The following is a 27,343-nucleotide window of genomic DNA, read 5'->3' on the forward strand; positions in this document are numbered from 1 at the left end:
ATGTTTTCGTCATTGACTTCGTATCAACGAGCACTTCAAAACAAGATCTTCGGACCGCTGGAGCTCAGAGGAAATGCAGACCCAAAATGAAATTAAGTGATATGTTCTGTCAGACACAAAATGACACCATAAAACCGTCTTTGGGTATACCTTAAAACTATCATAATGACCAATGATATGATGTCCTATCTGCTAGAGATGTTGTAAAGGACGCGGATAAAAACCCATCAAGTTCACAATATCAATCTTCTACTCTCTCCGATCCATAATAAACGTATCATATTTTGTACTAAATTTAGTACAAAGTTGTATTATATCCAAGACACTTATCATGGACCGGAGGGAGTAGCAATTAATACGTAGGCACGCCATTCTTTAACAAACATCCAGTACCAAGTCCTTACATAACAAAACCTAAAAGTACAGCTAGTGTTTTTGCAACAATGTAGCAGGTAATATACAATACAATTATAGAGATAACTGGCGGTCAACATTGAGATATATATACATCTACTGCTAACTGGGGACCTGCTAACTGGGGACCAACGGTCAACTAAACTACGGAGCTGCACGGCCTGCCTCAAGATTCAAAAGATGGATAAAGACACCATCATATCCCTGCATTCTGGTTGTTGCCAGAAAGGATGAGAGAAATCTCCAATCCTCTGCTAAAAGCTTGGTTAAAAAGTAGTCTTGTCTGGAAGGTGGATATGAAGGGAAACCACGAGCAGATGGCTATGGGTACAAAAATGATCATTCCCATGCCAGCATCATACAAACGAGCAAGAGAGCGCACAGTTTTCCACAAACCCAATCTCTTCACAACAGGTTTCCATGCCACGGCAATCTGTATAAGCAAAAACAAGATTAATAACAATTATTAGTTTCCCCTAGAAGGTTAATTGCTATTGGTTCGCCTCTACAGACAAGTGCACACTAGTTTGTCAGAGACTTGTTTTCATTCAGACTCAACTTAAACGAAGCCTGATATGCACAAACAGATATAGATCTTCTTTGCTGGAAAGATAAATCCACGTAAAAGGCACAACTTATATCATCTACGTCATTAGCATCCTATAAACCATTTCATTTGCTATGCAACACTAATTGACCCATTGTTGAGTTCAAATTTTAGAAAAAAGCTAGCCTTCATTGCAATATCATTTCAGACAAAGGGCACGTGCCCAGAATGCAGCATTTCATGGTTGCCGCAGGAAACTTACCGAAAGAATTCCCCATCCAGTAGGCACATATGCTAGAAAGGAAGCAAATACATCAGCCAAACTAAGGGGTGTGAACACAATTGCCACAATCAAACCTGCCAGAACCATTAATAGTGCAATGCTTTTGACAAGACGCAGGAGCAATTGGAAATGAACCATAGCCTTGGGGTTTAAACCAAATACCTGCAGATTAACATAATAAAAAACACAGGTGAGCAACCCAAGCAGTAAAAGCCAAGTATGACTTAGCTAACATTACATAATGAATCCACATACCATTAGAAGGACAAAAAGTCCTCCAAGCACAGCCCATGATATCCAATATACCTGCAGTGCCAAGACATGATATTACTATTCCTTTTCTTTTGATAAATTAGGCCAATAAATACATACAGTTGAAGAAACACGTTTATCCTAAAAAAAGAAATATATTTCCCTGAAGAAAAAGAAACATGTTTCGTTCCAAGAACCATGCAATTGAAGACAGCATCCCATTAGATAACATAATGTAAAGAGTAAATTGCTGGACACAACTTCCGGAGGACTAACGACAGTTTACCCTACCTTGCGAACTTTTTTTTCTTTTCTTGAAACCACAAATTCTGAGTTAAGCATACTGGAGGGGAAACGGAAAACTGGTTCATAAGTAAGCTTTAACTTTTTCCTTATCAAACTCCCTAGTCTCTACCATCTGTTATCACACATTCATAGGTAAGCATAATTAACTTAGGAACATCAAATCCCACATTCAATTTTCACTGAATTTCATGCAACAAGCTGAGTGATGAAACACTAACATACCATTAATGCTGTACTTGGTTCACTTGCATCCATGTGGTAAACAACTCCAAACTGGAAAATGAAAAACCTTAAACTAAGTAAAGTTTCCAGAATCCTCCCCCGAAAGGTATGAATATGTGCCTGAAAAATAAATGTTTGGAACAAATTATTATCAATAGTTCAATACCTTGGACCATCACGGAAACAGTCACTATATTACAGATTTCCAGCATGAACTTCCAAGTGCAATATGTATCCAAAATCAAATGAAGGCAAAAGCTGAACTACACCCTAAGGGAAATAAGTTATGCAAATGGCACATAAGAATTAATAATGACATATCACTATTTTCTAAACTGTGTCATATCCAAAGAAAATAATTGTGAAAAAGCGCATCGGTGATGACATTGTCAGTTTAGAGAAGGTGCCAAAACAGGGACAATAAATAGGGAACTATTTGGCAATTGGCATACTACTCAGGCAGAAGGATAGTAAAATTACATAAGACTACAAGGGTGGGCTATTAAAACATAAATGTAAGAACTCAAAAGCATAAACCTCCAGGCTTCACAGAAACATGACAATAGGTTCTCATGATATTATTAGGCTGAGATAGGACAATGGAAAAACAAACTTGAGTTTTGTGCCTTTGTTTCTGAATGCTTTTCAAGTTACAATTTACACAATGTTGTAATTCAAAAAATAATTCAGGTGCTGACAGAATAACACAGCAGACAGATGCCATAACAGATAACGTGAGACTTGAGAGACTAATCAAATACAGGCAACATTCAGTTACCAGTTCCTCATCCCACCAGGCTTCCCAGCTTTCTTCTCCTTTAACCCCAATACCACCACGGTAGAAGAGCCAGTTTGTCCAATCTCTGAAATCCTCAACAACCCTGAGAGAGAGGGGAAGGAACAGGTTTATCTTCATCTTGACATTTTGACATGACTGGAAAGAGTAAACATACACATAATGCTTAGTGGCTTACTTCTGCCATTCAAATCCAGATGGGTTGAATATGTAGGGAGCAAAAAGCCAAGAAAGCGCCATGAACCAGCTGCTTATGGAAAGTAAAATATAGCCAATTGCTCCACCATTGTTAAATCCATAAGCTAGAAAAATCACCAACAAAACTGCAACCTCCATCCTACAAAAAATAAATAATAATTCGCTTCGATAATATTGAAATTGCATATATAATCTTGAGAGTAAACATCAGGTGAAAACAAACCCTTTAACAAAATGGCTTCGAGAATAAAGGCGGTAATTCTCAGCAAACTTTATATGCCGTACCACAAAACCCCTGCCAGTTGCTCTATACTGGTAAGAAATAAGAAAATCACCAGATCAGTATAGTGTGAAATTCCCCAAAACAAAAATTGCGATCTTCTGAAATTAAGAAATTGATAAGCACTACTATGAGAATGGTCCTACCTTTGCGCCTCCATGTAATATCGTGCGACCAAAGTAGTGAGTCCTTGTTCCAAGGGAGAAGGTAAAAAAGACGGAGCATAGTTGGAACTGCATCGTAATGAAGGTGACAAAAGCCTGCACCCACACATTCACATGTAAGGATACATTCCTCCAGGCACAATTTTACAAAGTAAGTGATATTCAAGGACCAAGCTACAAAATAGTGTACAGGTTCCACATGACACTAGAAAGGTAAGGTCATCCCAAACAGAATAACTAGTGATGTACATCAAGAGGCAATGTTACAATAACCTAAATTACAATTGGAAGGAATAAAGTTTCATTAATCCTCATAGTATTTTATAAAGCAACATTACATTCTACTCTAAAGCTTTATTTTTAAACAATTATAGTAGATATGATCATGAACCAACCTAAATAGTCGTGCAGGTTTTCTAGCCAAAGATGATGACAACTACTTTTCCATTTGTTCTCCGTTTGTATCTATTCGTCATGTATTGTTGCCCTTAACTATTAATAACAGATATGATTCTAAAAAAATGTCCTTTGATGGAAGGGAATACCGTCAAGACACCAGCTTCCAGGATGAGACCTAGAATCATGGGAATTGCAGTAAACACACCAATCTGGAAAAGAAACTGGGTGTTCAGCGCCGCGCTCAAGGCCGCGTTCCCCAATATATCGGCCCTATTCTGAATTGATTCTCCAACACCAGATAAAGCCTAACATAAATAACAAACAGAATATGTCACAAAAAATATCTAATATCTTGGTAAAAAGTACCAGAGAAAGTTTTCTGCAAACTGAGTCAAAAAAGATGACAAAGAAGAAAGTAAGGAATCTACATATGCAAAGTAGGTAATTTCAACATATAAGAAACCTAGATACCACTATATAGGTGCATGAGTTTTCCTTGAAAAATAGGTAGTGTCTCAATTGAATGCAAACCTTAAGTAAGTTTCTGTGCACTATAACATGTGTGAACTTTACGACCGTAAAGTACTACTATCTTTCATGCCTGACCAGCAATTTCCAACTAACTATATGATCTGTGGCAAGAAAAAATGAGAGAGTGGCTGAGACATAAATTCAAGCAAGATGTGCCTAGAAGCCTTTGAAACAAAATTATATGGCATACTGATGTTACATTTGATAGTATAGAGAGAAATCTGCGATGAAAAAATAGCAACCAAGCAGATTTGACAATTAGATGCAAGTAAAAAAGATTAAAAAAAATGTTGTCTGAGATTCTTGCACAGAGATCTTGATGCGAAAAAGATAACAACGGAAATTCCATCTTACCAGATAGGTCTTGCCATATAGAAATATGTACACAGTCAAAACGGTTAGCTGCAAAGGAAAAAAAATAAAGATCAGAAACTCTGATGATGAAAGCGAAAGTAAATTCATGACACCAGAATCACAAGGTCAATGAGCAGCATCACCAATCTACAATCTTTACATAATTAGATTTACGAATGTGGCCTTGAATAGTACAAATCCCACGGATCCAAGTATAACTCATAATACGAGGAACATTAGCTTGCACACAGATGTATTAGTGGGAATATTATTCAAATTAGGATTAATATTTTGAACATAAAATATTCGTTTATGAGGAAGAACATACAGAAAAGATTAACGCAAAGTAACTAAAATAGTATAGGAACAGAGATAGCATTTCAAATTGTGAACAAATGGCTCGATGTAGAGATGAAACAATACTAGTAACTGCCACAACATCAGCTAATAATAGAATAAAAAGATATTAGAAACTGTGTTGATGAATAAAACTAAAATATCATATCAGGAAACAGAATTACCATAGTGCAGAAGTAGAACCCAATAGTTGTAACATAAAAGGATAACATCCTGAAAAAGTCAAAAAGTTGTCCAATTCTGTATATGTCTCGGCTCAGCACTTGTTCACCGTTTCCCCCAGCAACTTTTCCTTCAAATAGCGCAATCTGATTTAGCCCAACATCTCTTCCTTTACCAACCTAAAGAATTATGTGTCAAACATCAATACAATGTTTAAAAGACAGCAGTTCTGCCAAAGTTCAATTACTACAGTGGATAATGGAGATTAACATGTAGCAAAAGAGCATAGCACTGAGGGCATCAGTATGTTTAAGCATTTGATTCATTCAACTAAAACGTAATTCAGTGGAAGAGCCTGCAATTCATTGAACTGCACTACTGGCTGCAGTTGGAGAGTTTGCATGTGCACGTAACAAATTCCACTTTCAGCTGGATCACCAGTTCTCTCCTTATTGACCAGCAAAAGGTTATCTAGCTGTGTGATACCGTCACACACAAGATAGTTTTAACTTTTAACTAGCAAATCGATGATCCAATATTAGATCCAGCTCAAAAGTGGAATGAGTCAAGTACGCTAATTTTTTGGATTAGCAAATGTTACAAGTTAGACATGCAAATATGTGTGTATTTGAGACAACATGCATCAAAATACATAGAACACATGCGTTGTTTACTTCCCTTGGGACACTGAAAATGTTAGCCAGCCATGAACGGGTGGAAAATAATTTTTCTCACATGACCTCATAGCACACAACTGAATGACTTAGATCAAGCGTTCATATTCTCTCATTTTAGATGAACCTGCGGTGTTTTTACATAATCTACATCCAAAGACATGGAGTGCAGGTATTCAGTTCCGCTATTAAAATTTATTCGTCACAGAGTCTTGTAGCACAGTTTGTCCAACACAAAAGAACAGATGTAAGGACTAAATAAATAGCAGCTTCGCTTGTCCAGAAAGCGTCCTGATAAACAAACTATGAAAGCTTACCTTCTTTTGTTGAGAAGCAACTAGTTATCACCAGTTAGCTAGACTAAAAAAAAGAAGAAGAACAATCATACCTGAATATACTCGTGATGAGTTATGTTGCCTTGACGAAGAGTAGAATTGAACCCTGCAATTCATAGTCGCAGCAGGAAAAAGATACAACTCCATCAATGTAATATTTCTTACCCAACTACTGTAAGAACAACCAATAGCAGAAAAATAAAATTATTGAGCATATGCAGAAAACCTAGGAACGATATCACCATCTATATGGCATTGTAAGATACAAAATTGTATTATTGGATTCATATTCAGAACTTTTTGTTGACAACTAATCCAAGTATAGTTAAGACAAATCGGTCGTCAATGTTAAATCTTGGAAAACATGTATGCCCTATATCGTGGAATGTTGGGAATATCATATCAAAATGCATACAGCACATTAAAATAACTAAATTTATTTGAACTCTGAAAGGAGAATTCTTTTCCCTTCTAAGCAAAACACAATGGAAACAAGCTGGAATTCGAAGATAAATTTCAGTGAAAGAAAATATATATCAGTTAGTATGAGTTATCAAATCTAACCTAATCCCTCCGTTCCTAAATATAAGATGTTCTAGCTTTGTTCAAAGTAAGACTTTCTAAAGATTGACCAAGTTTACAGAAAAATCTACCAACATCCACAACTCTAAATTAGTTTTATTAAATCTGTCATGGTATATATCTTTATAGTATACTTATTTGATATTGTAGATATTAGGACATTTTTCTATAAACTTGGTCAAACTTTAAGTTTGGTTTAGGACAAAGCTATACCATCCTATATTTAGGAACAAAGTAGTAATATATAATGCTCAACTTCTGAGATGAGAAAGGTGAGCTCTGTACCGTCATGTTATTGACAAAACACCAGCATAAACATATTAATAATAGGACCACACAATAACACGCAAACTCGAAGAGACCGAGCACATACTCTTACCTGCAAATATATCCTCACTAATATTGATGATACGGGATGCCTTACTAATACCACCCCTCGTAATATGAAAAACCCTATCAAAAACATCTGGGTGTCCATAATGCATTCTCACTCTGCGAAAAATATAGATGTTAACAAATTTAACTTCAGATACTCATGTTAAAAAATAACTATTATGTAAAACGGACTTACTTCAGTGGATTAGAAAGAACACGCTGTCCTAATGTCACAAAACTAGTTTCCTGATTTGACATGAATGAGGCCAGGGAGGAAACACTACACAATAAAAACTGTTACTTTGAACTGGGTTTACTAATCAAATAAACCAAAAATCACAAAACAGAAATGTATTGAAATAGCACCTTCCCGTGAAGACATGTTCTCTAACTCCAAGAATTGAAGGCTTGAACTTGCCATGATCTTTAGAGAACTCCTCAAGCAGGTTTCTCATTTTGAGTGCCTCCTCAAAATAGTTATCCTTCAATTGAAAAACAACAACTCAACAGCAGTTGATGTGCTTTGGGGCTTGTGCAAAATATTAGTCGGAAAGCATATGACTTCTCTCCAGATTAAAGGAATCAAGAAGGAAGAGATTGGGCACATAAAAAAATCACATTTGGTAACAGGAAGTAAAAAATAGTTGCGTCTATGTAAACTGGTACTTGGTGCACAGCACAAGCACTGTAAGAGATCTCATCAAATATGACAGTAATTCTGTTCTAAGTTGATAAAGAAAAACTCTACTGTTCCCTAAGAAAACTGTACATCTAGAATACTTAAATGTACGGAGTTTGGAACAAAATGATAGCAACTAATCAATAATAAAAAAGATGACGAAGACAGCTAGATACCTGGTTCATATCAATAGTTTGCACTGCATTTCCACGAGTGAATATTACTGCATGATTTTGGTTTTCAGGTTTACCCTCCCCCAGCTTTGGATTGCCCGGCAACTTAATGGAATAAATTTCCTGTAACAGAAAGTTTAATTCGGTTCAAATGAACACATAGCTCAAATAAGAAAAAACAATAGTGAAGTTTATAGTCGAAGAGGATTATTTCAGAGGATTATTTCCTTAAGCGGTCAGGATACTATAGTGGAGCTTATACGGACAATTATATGCTCATCAAGTATAGGGACTGCATTACTGTGAAAACAGTATGAATAATCAATGCACTTAATGGAGCGAACAGTCTTAAGGAACTAACGGGTGTTAGCAGTAAAGGCATAATAAATGAAAACATCTGCTGAAACCCAAAAAATACTGCTATTGAAGAGTATCTGGTAAGAGCAATCGACCATTAGACAAGTGGGAAGACATTTTGCCACTGACCTTGTCCTTTCCATGAATGTCAGCTTTAACAAGCTTTGAAAAAAACTCGGTGCTAGGCTTTCCATTCTTGACACTCTCAACAACATCAATATAAGCAATTCTGAGAGCTTCATTTCTGAGAAATAAATAAATAATTAAGACATGGTGCAAAGGTGCACGTTTGTAGCTAGCGAGATCTTTCTTTTAGCATGAAAAGAATGGGAAATATGCCAAACATATAAAGCAAGGAGAACCTTTGCATTAGAAGGGCTATATCTGCAGCTTCTGGTTTCCCTTCCCCTTTCTGTATGCCGTAAATTTGGCAGGTAACCACATACGTGAACTTCAGATCCGCATGTGCACGTGCTTCGGGGGAGTACTCAAAATGTGCCTCAGCCAAACCAGCCATGCCAGATGGAGATTCAAGGTCTAGCAAAGAAAAACATCAGAAAAGGATGTTTTATGCACTCAGTTAAATATAGAATTTACGTGTCTCGGAAGCAAAGTTAGTAGAAATACCTTCGGATTGCATTCTCTCCAAATAACTTTGCAACATAAGGGCCTTCCTGTAGTACATCATCCCACGAACTGCAGAGAAACATAGGAAAATTTATTTACTGAAGAACTGTACACAGGGAGGAATCACATATAAGTTCCCAAAGATAGCAAACCTGTCCGTGCTAAGGTCTGCCCACGATAAGATGCCCACAACCGCAGTTCTAGTATGTCATTTGAACTACTGAACAGTTCAGAGTCTGCTGCATTTTCATCCCTGTTGATGCGAGTAAGGAAGTTCTTCCATTCATCTGTATACAACAGTTCACCGCATAAGATTTGTACAATGATTATTAGGAGGTGGGTCTATCGTACTAAGAAAGGGGCGCATTCACTTTTATCTATTAAAATTTAGATGGGATTGCAAACGCTCTGTTTTCAGAATTAGTACTCAAGACAATTGTCCATGTTTAAATATTAGAACTCAATGCGGGAAGGACATGGCCCATATGTGTGAATCTTAAAGCTATTAAAAAAAACTCCCGATTGGGTAAACGAATGTGCCACCAGATCAACTTTGTTGTGAAAATATACATAGCCACAATGGAATACATCTCTTCAATCTACGAAGGAACATGGTTTGAGCAAGGACACAAGGTGCGCTCTCAAATGATTGCATCAGAAACCAACCTCTTATAAATAATTATAATCAAGCTAATGTTACCATATTTCACAAGAGAAATATAGAACAAACCTGGATAAATCTTCTGGAGATAAAACAGTGTAGTTATACCATCTTCATTTCTCTTCTGGAGTTCAGCAATGCTATAAAGCACAGTCTCGGAGTAATATGGAGTGAACACGCTGCAAAAGAAAGTAGCAAATATCATATGAATTAGGAATATAAAAAGGTACAGCTGAACCCAAAAAAAGAACACTTAAGTTCATAAGATGCTTACATCCTCTGGAAACTATACAACTCCAGTATCTAAAATCTCAACTCTAACTTCAGACGGAATTAGAAAAAATCGACGGGCAAGGTGACTCGCAGTAGGAGAAAAATTCCAGACAATTTGGTTAAATTTTTTAAATATTCCAATGACCATTGCGCTATAATTTGAGGATAGGGGTGTCTGTAATGATCCAATCAACGCTGGGAGCCTGGCTTGGCAGCAACAGGTTCTTTAGGGGATAGACTACATATGAGAATGACTTGGAGAAGACTTTCTTCATTGCAGCATGCTTAGGACCCCCCTAACAAGTAGAAACCGAACTCAAGCATCACCATTACAAACATAGGCTAAACTCAAGGGTCGGCTCCAACAGTCAGAAAAGTGCACCTTCCCATAACAGGAGCAGTAGAAAAGTGAGAATCGCCACATGTGCTCTCGGGTTCCACAAACAAAGGGAAGGTTATTTTGGCCAGTGCCAGGTGAACATCAGTTGGTTCTATCTGAATTATAGGATCATGCCTAATGGCCATCTCCTATTCACTCTCTACTGCAAGGTCCGCAACAACTTGAGCAAAATTTGGCATCTCGAAGTGTATTACTTACGGAAATATTGAGAATCAAAGAGAAGTGAAGTTTACAAGGTGAAACAAGGCAGTTTGCAGCTATTAGTATATTGCTGCAGTTAGAACATGCATCCAATGGAGTCAGGCGCAATTCTGCTTATGAGATGACAATATTTACAACTCCACTGCTAATGGAACAAGCAGAAAAGAATTAAATAAGCCTCACCTAAATGAAAGCATTTCTGAAACAGGCCTTGCAAGGGGCATTCGCATGAACAGAGAGTTCGTGAAGAACTCTAGTCTCCGACTGGCTTCCAGGTTTTGAGGAACATTTGCAGCTGATTCCTTGATGGTCAGAAGTGAATGTAGCCGTTTGATCAAGTCCTTCTGGATTCCATTAAATCAAGATAGATTTTAAAAATAGCTACAGAGAGATGCAAGTTAACAGAAAATTAAATTTCAACAAGAACATAAGACAGTACCAATCCAGGATCATTTGGCCACTTGAGATTATTGAAGAGGCGACCTTCGGCTCTTGCTCTATTTATCTGACTCCAATCTTCAATGTTACCACTAACATTCATATGCAAAAGGAATTAGGAATGAAATGATACAACGGCATATGGATCTAACCAAAAGATTATAACAGAAGAAATTATAAACAAGAGAGCAGACCTCATATCGACAGAAAGCACTTCGTGATGAACAACTTCATATAGGTCTTGAATAGCATTAACTGCCCCCTTCTTCATATCAGCTGACTCTGTTTCTTTCTACAAAACATCATTTAACAGTCGGAGCACATCTTAGGGGCGTGGATTTCCAAAACAAGATTTCTAAAGAGAATCTAGATCTACAGATCGGATTCATGTCACCAATAAGGTGGTGTCACGGAAAATAGGGTCAACACACATGTAACTGGATCGCCCGTTAACGACAACACAATATTCAGGTATTCAAACTAAATCATAGTAATAGTGCATATACCAGTATTCCTGCTACAGCAACAAGCTTGGCAATGACATTAGGCAATTTGCTGAAATGAATGTCACTCTGGATGTTCTTCTTTGAAATGCTTTCTCGAATACCACTAAAAATCCTCTGCACCCTAAATTACAAATACTTTCAAGAATAAAAATCTGCTGAAATAAAAGGTGCAAACAGACAGGATGAATATTAATATCAATATATAATTGTTCTACAAAATCATTACCAAAGATGGCCTTCTTTATCTAGTATAGATGTGAGGACATAATAAATGCTGTGAAAGCATTCCTCAACAGCATATTGCATGTATTCATCCTTTGAGATCCTTAGCCAGAGTTCATCTTGTGAGTCATTGCAATCAACTGCAATATCCTTGGCCAAGAAAACCTGTAATGAAAGGGCAACTGATCACTAGAGACATGGGACAGAAAATGTGGAGAACAGCCATTGCCAAGAAAACCTGTAGTGAAAGGAAAGTTAAATTTCATTTGGACTTATAACCTTGCTAGCAAGCAAAAATAGAGGCCACTGCACAATTGGAAGATCGCCATTATTCTTGGGCATCAAGAGTAGATCCAATTCACTGCATAAAGGTAAAAACATCGGACATACTGTATCCAGATCTGGCTTTCAACAAAACAAGAACATAGTTTTCAAAGAGGTTTTGCTTACGTGTTGTTAATATAGTCCTCTTCCCGCAAATTTCTCACAATTTCATTCCAGAAAGGAGCAAATCTGGATGCATCGAACTTGTTTAACTCTGCATGCTGGTAAATTTGTTGTTTCCAGTGTCAACATATTGAAACTACCAATTAAGTACTGAAAGGAACCGTTGTATATTCATAATTTACGCACAAAAGGAACATTGTATTACTTGTTGAAGCTAACAATAGCAACACATGCAAAACACATAGGCATAAATATCGGAACTAATAAGAGCTAAAATGAACATTAGATAAGTATTGTGAGTGCCTTGCTCCAATATGGCTACATAGCGCAACAGATAGGAAATTTTTAAAAATAAAACTAACAATGCAGCACATATCTAGAAAATGCTATAGAAGAGCATGAGGAGACTCAGCAAGGCATAGGAAGCAGAGATGCATTAGCAATGGGGGAGGATTAGGTAGTGGGAAGAATGCCTGACTATTTAACTGTATCTTTCAGTAGAGAATGACTACTTCGGAAACGGAATTATATAGCAAACAATATTCAACTTAGAACCAAGCATAACTTGGGTGGTCAGCCAGCGAGGTATGCTGACAGCCCACCAAAGTTCGATCCTCGAAGGTCGCACTTTGGCACCTCACTCTGTACAAATTATATATCTATATACTGTCGGACTGCAATCGCGCAGCTCTTACAGTTTAACTTTAAAAAAAAGACATTACTCAATTTGAGGGTACCAGAATATCCAAGTCTAAAATTTGTTCTTAGACAAGCGTCCAATCGCTACAAGAAAAAACTATGGTATAACTGACAAAACATGATGCTACCACTGGTCCAAAACGTATCACTTTCATATCATATCCACAGCAGGCAAACTTTTTGTAACTACAATCACATGAATGCGCATGACGGTTTGGAGTAGCTATAAGAAAATTATGTCATATTAGGATGTACTTCCATAATATGTTTCTAAAAGTTTCTAGTAACATCTGCTCATAAATACCAATGGTGAAAGTTGAATCAAGAGTATTAAACAAAGAAAAACGTTTCTTGATTCAGGAGGTACTAAATAGAGCAACTTCAGAGCTTATCAAAATAAAACAGCAGACGACCAGGGCTCCACCAACAGTAAACTATTTTCTATTTTTCTGAAGGAACAGGCTGTAAAGTACAGCATGGGACACATACCTGACCAGATGATAGCAGCTGTTTCCTGTATGATCGATAAAACCAGATTTAGTGTATAAAAATGAAGCCATAACAAGGAAACTATAAAATATTGAAAACCTTTTTGGAACAGCAACATGAAGTTTATCCATGAATGCTTCAGGGAACCTCTCAAAGAATCTGTGAACTGCTTCAACAGACCTAATCTGGAAAAACAATACAATCACCAGGCAGGCTATATCAACCGATAATCAAACAAACTGGTTTTCAAAGTATCAGTCATGAATAGACAAAGAGCTAGAGCGGAAGAAAGAAGAAAATATATGAACCAAAACTAGTTAATTGTTAACACAGCTACAAATTTGAACTAAAACAACGACAAGAATTTAGGATCGGATGGAGTATTTATGAGTGTGTTTGCATAAGCAAGTGCATGTTTTACATGGACTAAACTACACGGTAATGAGAAGTCTCCTGAGCTCAGTTGGATAGCACCACAACTGGTGGGATAGCCAAATAGTTCGACCCCTCATCATCTGTATTAACTTTCTGGGTGGAAGTCTTCCTCCCACCCCATCCTTTTTTTACGAACTACTCCCTCCGTTCCATAATTCTTGTCTCAAATTTGCCCAAATATGGATGTATCTATTCCTAAAGAGTCTAGATACATGTAATATTTCGACAAGAATTATGGAACGGAGGGAGTAGTATACAGTAATAGAATCATCTGACAGAAACAAAGAAAACTGCTCTCATAAACAAGAAAAGCTTAAACAACAAGACTAATAGTTCTGCCAGAAGCAACTTAGGGGAAAATAGACGCATGATAAGAGTACAAGCTTAAGAGTTAACCTCTCCCAAGCGATCACGTGCCCCGAGAAGGAATCCAACAATAGCAGACATGATGGTGTAAAATACATGAATGTCCAAAAGATAAATCTGCATAAAACATATTCTTCATATCATTATGTGTTTCATATGTTCACTGCATATAGAAGCAGCTACCTGCAGAAGCAAATAAACCCAAGAGAAACAAGAGGGACAAGCAAGCTGATGAATGAGCACAGGCTCATCTAGCCTACCACAAATCTGGCCTAAATTATTAAAGCTACATGAAAACTCAGCAAGATAATAATTTGTCACAAAAATAATGTTTTAGCAGTTTGTGATCTTTCGGTGAACTAACAACCAGCATGTCAATCAAATAAAAAAAAGAAGATAGTTACCACCAAAAACAATGGACCCAAATAATGTGTTTATTATACACAGCCTATCCAATTGGCTGAGTTGAATCAGGTTCTGGCATTTTTTATTACACGTTAAACCGCACATCAATTGGTCTGTATGAGGTAAATCGTGTATTAACATGGAGTTCTCAGTCTACAGAATACAATAAAAAAATTATCACCACATGGCACATGCTCTACGGACCTGTGGACCACGGTCATATATACATAAGTGAAGCATAATCAATCTCGACTGCACACTTGGACCATGTTTACACTGGTAATGGTGGGTTTAGTACTTAAGCCCCACCCACGCAATTTAGTCGTGCTTGTGTGCAGTCATCCATACAAACTTAGTTACTTTAGGAGAAGAAAGAAAGGAAACACGAGTGTTTGTGCTCGGCAAACCCAAGGTGTCTGGGTGGGCTAACTGATTGATGATTATTAGTGCTTTTCAGCATTCCAACTTCCAACGCGTTGGAAATACCTTTCTATTCACTGCTATTTATTGTCTATTTATTTCTTTGTTCCACTGAAGCTCTGTAGACAGTATGAGTATTTTATCTTGCTGGATATTAAGAACATAGTTTATCTGTGTATTTACACCGAACTATTGAGATTCTATCCCTGCCATAGATCTTGGACTAGATCTGCTTCCTGTTAATGGACCACATTGGTGTATGAGACAAGTCCCCAACACGTATAATTCTTTGGAGCTCAGCATGCAGGAGTTATTACTACAGCAAGTCATACAGTTTCAATGAGCCCTCAAAATCAAACACTGGAAGGATAATCAAATCATTCTTCCAAAGACATTCCATTGTCATTTCGACATGATTATTCTTTATGATTATGTGCTGTCGCCAATTGCAATGCAATATATTCTTAGTTACCAAGAGTTAAATGAGTGGGAGCCAAGAGAGGGGAGGTGAGTCAATAAGCCATCAAAATCAAACACTGAAAAGACAATCAACTCATTCTTCCGAAGAAACCTCGTCACATTGTTAATTCGAGATGATTCTTTTTTATGACACGTGATGTCACTGATTTGAATGCAATGTACCATTACCACAGTAAAATGAGTGGGAGCCAAGAGAGGAGACATGACACAATACTATAGTATATGTACATATGTGTCAAGCTAAGCTAGAACCAGAAAAGGTTGCTTACTGAGACCACTGGAGCCCACAAAGAAAGGATTGTAAGAGCATTATGGTTATCTGCAAGCATTCAAATAACCAGCATTAAAATTCACTTAAAAACCGATGCATCTATATTATATAAAGTGCATAGCTTTAAAGCATCTCATTGGGATATCAATGGAATAACATGCGAACCAATTTCAAGCTTTCCTCCAACACATCCAAAACATACTTGTAAATTGTAACGTACTACGGCTTAAGAAAGAGATTTAAAAGACTAATATTTGGAAAGAGATACACTTCTCATGAACAAAATTTTCCAAGTACATAAATAAGGGCAGGGGGGGTACTAAGAAGCTGCAGCTGCTTCTACACTTAGCTTAGTTCTTTAGTTCGCCATGTGGCTGTAGCCAGATGTCACACTTGTAAACTATTTTTGGTTCTATCAATACAACAAGATGCCATGCTTATTGTGTTTTCTCAATGATAGATAATTCACAACAAAGTGAAACATTATAGGGATTGATTGGTGCTGAAAGAGAAAGCATAGTCATAGGAAGGGAAAGAATATACATACTCTTTGAGACAAAGTCATGCCATTGATACTGTAGGCCTCTGAAGCTGATTATCGTTCTTGTTGGTTTTACAAGAGGTCTGATCTGCAGAAGGAAGACCACGTTGAGATACAAATTGTTGTGGCTCGGTGGGTAAACAAGAAAACAGGCAAACTAAATATTACCTGGAGAAAATAGGTGAATGAAAACTTTGCAGCAAGGATAACAAGCCAGAAAGCAACATATCTGCACAGTAAATTATTTTAGTGATGGTATGCTTCCAGCATGTCAGCAGATACACAAAACTATGCTTCAAAGGTAGATAGGATTACTTGATATAGTCTAAAGGCTTCTCGTGCAGGCCTCTTCCAACATAATTGTGCTCCTTCAACAACAAAAAAGTCAGGTACCAATAGTAGAATATATCGCGTCACAAATATTTGTACAGAAAGACAGCTTTTAGGGAGTCACAGAGTATAAAATAGGACCAGACCTGATGCAACCACTTAGCAAGGCGTACGACAGGCCAGCGGTAGCAAGCATTTGTAAAACCACGGCAACAAGGAATACTCATGAGTAAACTGATGATTATCTGGACACCAGCATACGCGCTGATTACGAAAACATATATCTTGAAAATTGCAGATTGTGTCCCACCTTGAAGTGCCTTGCTGAGAAAGGATCGAGCCATTAGAACATTGACTGAAATAGTGTAAACTTCATACAGGGATAAGGGCATCCACCACACTCTGATACTCCCAAGTTCCTAAATATAAGAAGTCCTATCTTTGTCCTAAGTCAAACTCCTTCAAGTTTGACCAAGTTTATAGAAAATCTACTAAGATCTACAATATCAAATGAGTATGCTATGAAAATATATACAATGATAGATTTAATAAAAACTAATTTCAAGTTCTAGATGTTAGTAGTTTTTCTTATAACTTAGTCAACCTTAACGAAGTTTGAATTAGGACAAAAAGTTAGGACGTCTTATATTTAGAAACAGAGGGAGTACCAAACAAGGAAGTCCAATAATAAGCTTGGGCAGAAAGCTTTGTTAAGGATTGTGTTCTTTGATGCAAAGCCAACCAGGTCTTTAAATAACTCAGCATTTTATCCAAGTAAATTAACATAAGCATCAATTGGAGTTGACAACAAAGGGTCGATTACTTCATGAGAAAATTAGATGGCCAATGCAATAATTTCTACTAGGCAACCAAACTGATGACCTGGGGCACAAGCCAGTTAAGTACTTCCATATAAGAAAATAAAAGAGATGTTCTTCGTGCCCCTTCTATTAACTCTTTCAAGGATCCACCGAACCATGAAGGCCCTTGTATTAAAATCATAATTCTTATTCTGAGAACTATGATGTTACACTTGACCGGCACCACCAAAGACACAGAACACCAGATACTGTTACTAGTTGGGTATATGGATTGAAATGTTCCGTGAATCCTAGTGTTTATACTGAGCAAAAAGAGTGTCATGGTTCTTTTCTATTTGATATCAAGGCCTTCCAAGAGGGCACTGCCAGATAGTAGGATCCTAAATATATCGATATGTTATTGCATGGTTGAACAAAAATGATCCAGCTCTGTAGTGAATTTTATGGCGGTTATCCACTCTACTTAGGCATGAAAACCTACATGTACAAGTAGCAAATGACCAACGAAGCCACGGTAAACCAACAGAATCGCCAGATCACCCTAGTAATTGCAGATCCACGAGATGTTGAATAGGCGCCGTACATCATTAGAATGTCCAATATACCTTCATCAAACAAAAAATCATAAAAGCAATTAATCAGCAAGACGAGAATTTATGCAGATGATCATATCATTCAAAAAATTTATTTTTGGGACTAACTTTCAATAAATTCCATTACGACATAGGTCGGACCCAGGCTGAGAAGTTGCAATGCAGTATTGGTGTCAAAACTACCATTGTTAAAAGCAATGATAGTAAGCCCCTGCATGCACATAAATAGAACAAGAATCAAGTAATACTGCATGTACAATAAAACATTAAAAGTGACAAAAGAAAGTGCCAGGGGCAGGCACACCATAATCAATGGCTATATTTAAATTGAACACCATCAGACTTGTATCAGTAACAGTGCATAGCAGTTCGTTTGTACACATGCAGAGGGAATCAGTTATTTCAGTGTTCAAGTCTTATTTGTCTTCAATAATGTCTAGTATTTGTTTCTTGTACTTTTGTTCATGCCTTCCCTATTCTTAGTAGTTAGTCTTAGGGCGTGTTTGGTCTGAAGCCACACTTCGCCAAACCTTAGGCACGCAAGTTTGGCAAGTGTTTGGTTGCAGCCACGGTTGTGGCATGCCACACTTCCATAGCCCTTTACCCCACATGTCATAGACCCATTTTCTTGCCAACTTTTGCCACACTTGTGGTAAGCAAATTGTCCACCACAAAAACTGTGAAATGCTACACTTGTGGCACAAAAGTGTGGCAGGGAGTGGATGGCAACCAAACATGCCCTTAGTCCTGCCACATTCATCTTTTTCACCCTGAGGAATAACAAATTTTTGGGTATTCTTTATCTTGGCACTCCTCTTTTTCCTCATATCTCTCTCAAGGTTGAAATCCCATTAAAGTATAAAGTACAACAAGATAAGATGCTTATGAACAAGGGAATATTGTAATTTTAAAAGTTTGAAAAGAGATCAGACAATTGTTTTAGCGTGATCGTGTCACTTGCAAAACCTTATACATGTGCATGACTTGATACTTCTATATTTGCGATTTCTTAAATTTAAAACTTTCAAGGCCATTGAGCGATCTTTTCTTGTCGACACCAAATCAAAGATGCCAAAATCTCACTCCGTAAATTTTTTTTTAATATCTTACGCTATGCATTGAAATAAAAAAAATACCCAAACTGAAAACCCTATGCCCACCACTGGAAAGCACCAAATGATCCTCAAGAAAATGTCGTCCAAAATCAGAACAAGAGAAAAGAAGCTCTGCATGTCTCCGGCTGAACATCAACTGTGCATGGACAAACCCATATGCGAATAAAACAAAGTTGTTGGTAACTAAGGAGTATCAAACTGCCAGTGTTAATGTAGCACATAAAAAAAAGGCATCAAGTATTATTATGTTAAGATACAAAAACAAATATAAGCTTCTGCAATGTCTCGAAAAGGTTAAATCATTGTCTATTCCAAACTTGACTGCTAATGCAACACCATGTTAAACCACAACATCTTTAAAATACTGGCCATTATATTAACCTTAATTATAGATACTTCAATAATTGGGTCATACATTGCTAGAGGTGTTTAAGATAGGTTCGAAGTTTACTGGATAGTAGATAGTTTTTATGAAGACAAGCACAAAACTAAAATAGCACAGAAATTTGTGTACATAACATTCATTCGATAAAGGTGCATCAAAGTGCAGCTGACACTTGCAATTAACATTGAAGTAGGAATATCCCTTAGTGTTCCCCTTAAAAATACAAATCTCCAAGACAGCATTTATTTGGAATAATGTGCCTCTAGCACCTCTTAACTCATCAACAGAACAAATATAAGACATCAAAACACAAAAGCTACAAAACAGGAGACGGGAGCTTTACACTAAACGCAAAGCAAGCAACTGAGACCGTTGTAAAATTTTACAATTACCTGAAACATCATGATTAGGAACATCCAAAGGCGGTGAAAGCTGTGGTAAAGATGCAAAAAAGTTCTGTGCTCCACAAAAGAAGTCTTTCCATAATGATGCTTCCTACCTAGCAAGCCCTGAAAAGAAATTGCATGTGAAACATTTTTATGAAAACTACAAATCGATTCAAAGCTTGTCCGTATTGTTTAGCATTACAAGATCCAAACAACTGTCAGTACAAACAAACGAACCTGCTCTTTCTTACTAGGCTTCGAGAAAAATGGATTGCTCAGTTTCCATGGCCAACCCAGTTGAAAACATTTCAGAGACCTAAAAGGGACAATCAACAGTATATGAAAAATAGCAACAGAACGACGGAACTGGAAAGCTCAATGGATCTACCTACCAGAAAAACTCATTGAAATCATCATAGTTTCTCCATGCAGAATGACCTGCCCGCCCATTATCATTGTTGGCTGCTTCCTGCAGCAGAACCACCATTCAGAAAACCATAAAAGTACTAAAGATATGAAGTTACAGTAACTCATCCAGCAGCAGCACTTACAGCTGCAATTATTTCATATAGAGGAGAAATGACTTGGTCAAGAAATGATACACCATCATTAGAAATGCAGCTTTCAGCTGGTTCCGCGGTATGTTTTCGCATAATCTCCTCTAGCTCTCTTGCTAGCTACAAAATTAAAAGGGAACATGAAAAGTTGCATTTGGCATCATTTATACCTTTGGTCAAAGACTATTTAATACTTTAATACCATTTGGACATGTCAAGAATTGAAGATCGCAAGAATGAAACGGAATGTAAGGTTAATAAGTAGTAACAATATTAGCAATGCCCTTAACGTTAATATATTGAACTAACAGAATTTGCTGATTTGCCTGCACTTCAAGAAAAGATGAATACCTTAGAAATAATGTAAACAATAAACATGTTCAACATTTAGGACCACCTACGGCTACAAGCCTACAAGTATACAACAATACAAGTCTTGCAAGCGTTGTAGCAATACAAACAAGGTAGTAAAGCTGGCAAGGAAGCGGAATTCATGCTCCTAGAAGTAAACTCTCCCATTATAAAGAACATTTTGGCTATATATTATGTACTTTTTGGCTTTTTGTAGAATCTAGATAGTTCTTCCAGCATGCAGTACACTTCTTAGGGATGGTTCATTCAAGTAAGTACCATCTGAATATGATTCATCCAACTCTCATCCAATGGCCCATGTACAAAGCTAACATAGTAAGACCTGAATGGGGTTCCACAAGGTGCTTAAACAAATATAGGGGACACGAGAGAAATAAACTACGACGAAATAATATCCATGCAAGAAAACAGTGAAGAAGCCACAATCATGCACCAAAGTAAGCACGGCAGAGAATATGAGTAGAATACTCCGCAAACTTACATGATGAAATATGTAGCACAAGCCTTCTGGAAGAAATCGTACATTGGCAGCTTCACCCCATATTAAGTAGTATAAGCATACATATAGCAACTTCTTTTCTTTGGTCAACAGTTCAGTGCTAAGAGAAAACAACAGAATCACTTGGTAACGAATAGGTCATGAATGAGGAATTGAACAGACCGATGCAGAATATAAAAATCATACTTATTCCAGACAGGACGAAGTGGCAAATAGTTGCACCATTTCATGTAGTTATCAAGGGACTTGGAGAACACAACATGTACAGCACCCTCATCGATTTTCTAACAACAAATGAAACAGTGGTGAGGATAGAGGCCTGCATATCTCTAATTAAGATGACAGATTGACAGTATATATTTTGGGCCAGGCTGGATAAGAAACCGCAGTTTAGCTCTTACCAAATTATCATAACATTGAAGTAAAAGGACAGGCAACAAATTTAAGGCCAAATCATGTATCAAATAACTACAGCAAACAAAATTTTCATAGGCATTTCTAATGATACCTTTTAGATGCACAGATTACGGGTCGTGGGTGCTACCCATGTACATAAGGGATAAGGTCATGTTAGTTGGGATTAGATTCTATTTTTGTTACGGGCTCACCATCTCTATATAAAGAGAGGAGCCGCACCAATCCAATTAGTTAATCAACAACGCGGAATTCATCTGATTGAGTTTCTCTCATATGACCCCATGTTCGTCCTCCCATTCCTTTTACCCATAATGATGTAAAGATCAAGAATTCCAATCCCCGTGTGTGTGTTCATGAAATATTGGTGTACCATTACTTTGTTACTATTAAAACTCGCAACCTGAAAACTACAAAATATGATATAAACAGCTGAATAGCTGATAACTATTGCATGCACAGAATCTTGGATGTTTTGGAAGATTTCAATAGTAAAGTATATATAATAACTAGGTTATCTCCCTTTCACAGCTCTTTCAAGCAATTTATGCATTCACTCCCCAAAGTAAACAAATTTAAGAACGTACCAAGGAGTAAAGTGTAGCTAGAGTGAGATACTTGAATGCAGCTAGAGTGCTTCAGAAAATGCCTTTTCAGGACCATGGAGTGCTTTATGCATTCAAAAAGGACTGAGAAAATGCCTTTTCATGGTCATGAGAATAAAAGTGCTAACGAAAAAGTCCAAAACTAGAGTGCATGTGCGACAACACACCAACAATCGCATGACATAACAACTGAATGTCCAACATGAAAAGAAAAAGGGAAACATTTATCTATGTTGTTACCATAGTTAAAAAAATCGGACTGCCCTCGGACCAGAAAAAAAACGGAACTAGCGGCCCCACCGGCTCAATTCAATTGAAAGACCATTCATGAGGTTTTCTGGAAAGCTCCAGCGATAATTTTTATTGTTGCATGCTAATGTTTATTAGGACATCAATAAGATCAAAAAGAGCAGAACTAGGAAAAAACACATGCATGGCTAAAAGAAAACTAAGCAGTGTGAATATACACATACCGGTTCATTCCCTGGCAGTTTGCCCAAACGAGACTGCTCATTTGCCAACAGGTGAACGATGTGCTCCCTTTGATTGCTCACATTGCCTTTCTGCAACCACAACACGTAGGTTGTTATGAAAGATTTCGATGAAAGCATTAACATTCTGTAACATTACCATTCTACTGTACCAAAAATGCCTAGATAAGTTATCAGGGTGACACAGAAACCACACCAAGATTTCAGATGCCCACATTTAGGAGTTTGGACCAATGTTGGCAAAGAAATACACTGGGAGACTGGTAGTGCCTAAAGGCGAAAGGGTATGCCAAAAAAATGACGATCATCCAAACAACAGCCATATTCTTGGGCATGATAAAAAAACTGGAAGGATAGGTTCTGGAACAAAACCTACCCTAGTGCAAATAAGGTTATAGAAGTTCATCTCACGAGCAGCAATTCTATTATCTTATTAAATACCCTCCATACATATAGCACAGCATGTTTATTTTTAAACCAGCTGATCCAAATGGTTAACTATGACACTAAATAATCCAAAGATTGCTAATCAGATTTACTTTCAGTCAGTTGGGTTAGCAACTAACACGTGTATTCTATTCACAGATTGCAAATTAGTTCCTCAGGCAGTGATATGATTCAGCAGTACTGTTCATGTAAGATATAGGCAATTTAGATTACCAGAACAAGTGAGCCATGTGCTAACCTGAAAGCCGAACACACAGTGCAAGAGATCCAGCATGTCTGAATTCCTAGCATCAGGAACTGAAATGGTATCAGGGAGCCTGGGCAGATCCCTATGGTACTGCAAAGCTGAAATTGCTGCCCTCACCTGCAATCAAACAAATGCTAAAGGAGTACAGCCACAGACAAATCTATGAAATTTGAACATAAAAGGAATCAAACCATGAACTCTACCTCTGGGAAAGTGACAATTGCGTTAGTCGTAGACAAGGCATCTAGAGGAATAATATTATAAGCTACAACATCCTCTGTCCTTGCTGCATCCTTTTGCATTACTCTTTTCATCTGAGTAGAACAAAACATATTATCATTTAGACACACAAAAATGAAAAATTAAACATTTGATTTATCTCAGGTAGACTCAGAAGGTGGGAAACTGAATAGCCTATTCAGTTAGAACTAAAAGTTTATCTGCAATTCACTAAATGGTGTTGTTTGTCTACAGTACAGTTCAGGATTTTATTACTTTCTCTGTACATAAGCTAGATGGAACTCTAAATTTTGAACATGAAATGAAGTGAAACAAATCAAGTGCGGATAACAATAAAAACCTCTTCCGATATCAGTTTTTCTGCATCTTCAGGTGAAATTTCCCTAGTTATGTCTTCTATGACAGACCATAAGACCTTGAGAGTTGCAAGTACTTTCTTGCGCTTCAGAGTTTTGCGTTCCAACCTGCTCAAATAACAGAATTAGTTAAATGCTACAAGTTGGTAATAAATATGCTTAAGAAACAGCAAATCCCCAAAGAAAATTGAATTGGCAATATTTGGGCAAGGTGAAATACATACTCTCCAAGGTTACCGCTGAACACAGCAGATTCCCTCAGCTTCATTTCATCGTCGCACAACTCATCAACTTTATGTTTCTCTCTGTATAGCTTATAAAATTCTTGCAGTTTAGCAATATCCTGACTTCGATCTATAGCACCAACCTCCCGCTTTGCTAGTTTTTGCTGGCAAATTAAGAAATGGAAAAAACACTGTTAAAGGAAGATATTGGAAAGACCAAAAACTTCTTCAGTACAATTCAACAATCATGGTTCATGAGATGTGGTGTTTGATATGATTTGTGACTGAGAGTATCTCTCAAAAGCATTCCTGCATGCTCAAGGCAGCCATGAAATGTTAAAACTCTGACCAACAAACAATACAAAAATAACAAAAGCCACATAAAGAGAGGATATGAAGGGCAGTTGAACGTGGTACCGTACTGCTATTAGGACATTTCAGAAGGGAGTATACGACTTGGATGGGATATTGGTGTGGGCAGGTTGTGGCTCAATTAGTGGCACACTCTCTCTTTTGGGGAGAGAGAGGGGGGAGGGTAGGGGAGAGAACATTATTGGCACAGTGGCACCTGATTTTTCATACTTTTCCTCCGGCTATGTATTATGAGTAATAATTTGGATAATATATTATGTATGTCACCATGTATATCTAATCACCGTCTAGGTAAGCGCCGAGGCACCTCAGCATCATGGAGCCCAGGATTGCCACAACTAGTCTGAGCACTTGGGCTTGATCATAATGACATAATTTTATAATAGTTGGGTGTGAGGCTGCAGTGGTTGACAGCATGAACTGAAGCCCCGCTTATCCTCCAAAAAACAGTGATCCATTCTCTATTCAGGTTTTACCAAGACAGTATGATTGACATGACTAGCAAGCTCTATCTTATCAACATCGTTAAATGTCATGTTTGGTGAAAGCAATATGAAATAAAAATATGCACAGCAGATATGAACATACCCTGATTACTGACATCAAACCGGTTTTGAACTGCAGCACACCCCTCCCTTCGCTGTTGGGGTCCAAATTCTGAGCAAGTGTGTATGCATGCTCACAAACTGTTCACCGAAGTGGAGTACTATTATCAGAACTGTTAATATGCAAGGGAACTTAATTGGCGAAATATAGCATTATTCATTTCAAGTGTGTATGACATTGATTTTTTAAGACTACTCGTGTTTTAATAGTGCAACATTTTCTATCAACAGAACAGGAGAATAAACGGAGCAGAACCGAAATAAACCTTAAGCACGCAAGCAACACACGCACAGGAACAGAGTCCTGCTATTACGCTAATTTTACCAACACAATCAACTGGACAAAACGGTAGCGAGTTCTTACGAATCCTGGCGACGGTGGGGTCCTCGTCCTGGATCTCGTCGGCGGCGCGGAGCACCTCGTCGATGTGCGTGTTGTTGCCGAGCGACGACGGCACGTTCCCGGCGATGCCACTGACTGGCAGCCCGTAGGCGCCGCCCATCCGCTCCCCGCGCAGCGCCGCCCGCACCAGGCGCTCCCAGTTCGCCTCCGCCCTCGCCATCCCGCCGAATCCCCTCGCGCGCTGGGGCGAGATCTACGTGCGGGCTCACTCTCGCTCGCACGCTCAGAGGCCGCCCACCATAAGCCCCGGCTCACTGAGCTGCTCCGATCGGCAGGCGCGCCGAAGAGAGAGGGAGAGAGATCGGAGGCTAGGGTTCAGGTTTTCAGCTCGCGCGTTCGAGCTCGAGCGGGGGAAAGGCGAGGAAAGGAAATGGAAGGGGGAAATCTCAAAAACCTCGTCGCTTTTTTGGCGAGACTTTTTTTAACCTGGGATTGGATGCGATCTACTCGTCCTCCTCCTCGGGAGCGGCGTTTGGCGTGTGCTGGTAAGATTGCGCGTCACGACTCGTCAGTCGTCACTTGTCAAGGCTGAAGGGCGCGCGCGGGTGCGCCGTGCGCCCAAATAAGAAGGGTTTTAAGAAAGTGTGAGTTTAGCTAAGCAAAGACTTAACGCGGAAGCCATGTCCTGACCCACGTTCCTGATGCAGTTACTGAAAAAGAAGCAAAGAAGCGTGTGTTCTTTCTCGCGACGTGCAATGTGCAATGCAGATCGACTACAGCCGATGCAAATCGGCGGTAAAATCATTTGGTCCGGCGCGGCGGTCTTGCAAGATTTTCTAGGAGTTCTATAAGTAAACTTTCAACATCGTTTCACAAAGGCTGTTTCGCTAATGACTTTTAGCGTGATGCTAGGGTGCCCCAAAAACGGTGTCCACCTAGTTATCTCTTTACACATCTCATGATACAAGATACAATAATTTTTTCGGTCAGCATTGGCCGAAATGTGTTGCGGCATACAGATATGTTTAGTTACTTTTGTGAGAAGTATGATGTGTCGCTTTTTTTTACAAGCATGATGTCTCCCTTTTTTTCCTAGTGTCATGTTTCATAGCCACAGGACGCTCGTTGATGATGGTTGTGTGGGGAGGCACGCAGAATCTCACCTCTGCATTTCTATTTGGTGCATAAGCGGCTGGCAGGCTCCTTCCAGCGGTGCTAAAGGACTTGCGGGCTTTATTTCCGAGGCAGGGATTGTTGACATGTCATATTTGCAAACAAATATGCACCGTGTATTTTCTTATACGAGAAACTAAAGAACGAACATTAGCTTTTCATTCTCGACTTATGAATAGGAAAGGATTAGTGAGAAAAAGGAAAGATATGGAAACGGAGAATAGAGATGAGAGCTTTATGGATACAAAACATATAGATTGTCAACCGTTATCAGGCTCATTAGCACTGAATATGTACACCTCAATCTTAGGCTTAGTTTACAGTTGTTGAGCTTTATCGTGCTAAAGTTATTTATAACACGCCACGAAAAACATACGCAACAACATGAGCGATTTAGTTAGCCACAAAATGAAATAGATAAAAACGGATTATGGAGATGTATTGCGA

General features: G+C 38.1%; 1 protein-coding gene across 1 annotated transcript; it reads right to left on the reverse strand.

Annotated features, from left to right (window-relative positions):
* Positions 1 to 218: 218 nt before the first annotated feature.
* LOC100844819 (callose synthase 9) lies at positions 219 to 26,268 on the reverse strand. Its single transcript, XM_003558905.4, has 51 exons — positions 25,745 to 26,268; positions 25,364 to 25,461; positions 24,404 to 24,567; positions 24,164 to 24,287; positions 23,787 to 23,897; positions 23,575 to 23,700; positions 22,872 to 22,961; positions 21,566 to 21,663; positions 21,362 to 21,479; positions 20,503 to 20,628; positions 20,344 to 20,420; positions 20,189 to 20,267; positions 19,958 to 20,074; positions 18,174 to 18,276; positions 17,954 to 18,077; positions 16,798 to 16,975; positions 16,637 to 16,689; positions 16,490 to 16,550; positions 16,328 to 16,409; positions 15,779 to 15,828; positions 14,235 to 14,321; positions 13,503 to 13,588; positions 13,404 to 13,428; positions 12,219 to 12,313; positions 12,048 to 12,129; positions 11,773 to 11,933; positions 11,547 to 11,667; positions 11,235 to 11,332; positions 11,042 to 11,132; positions 10,786 to 10,946; positions 9,798 to 9,907; positions 9,220 to 9,354; positions 9,068 to 9,136; positions 8,803 to 8,977; positions 8,570 to 8,684; positions 8,087 to 8,206; positions 7,598 to 7,713; positions 7,428 to 7,511; positions 7,236 to 7,348; positions 6,328 to 6,380; positions 5,268 to 5,444; positions 4,747 to 4,794; positions 4,008 to 4,166; positions 3,445 to 3,558; positions 3,242 to 3,330; positions 2,999 to 3,157; positions 2,803 to 2,905; positions 2,025 to 2,144; positions 1,500 to 1,550; positions 1,224 to 1,406; positions 219 to 847 (listed from the first exon to the last, which is right to left on the reverse strand). The coding sequence occupies exons 1-51, from the start codon at positions 25,941 to 25,943 to the stop codon at positions 611 to 613; spliced, it is 5,715 nt and encodes a 1,904-aa protein (XP_003558953.1). The 5' UTR covers positions 25,944 to 26,268; the 3' UTR covers positions 219 to 610.
* Positions 26,269 to 27,343: the final 1,075 nt, after the last annotated feature.

The sequence above is a fragment of the Brachypodium distachyon genome, chromosome 1 (assembly GCF_000005505.3).
Source record: "Brachypodium distachyon strain Bd21 chromosome 1, Brachypodium_distachyon_v3.0, whole genome shotgun sequence".
NCBI classification, from domain to species: domain Eukaryota; kingdom Viridiplantae; phylum Streptophyta; class Magnoliopsida; order Poales; family Poaceae; genus Brachypodium; species Brachypodium distachyon.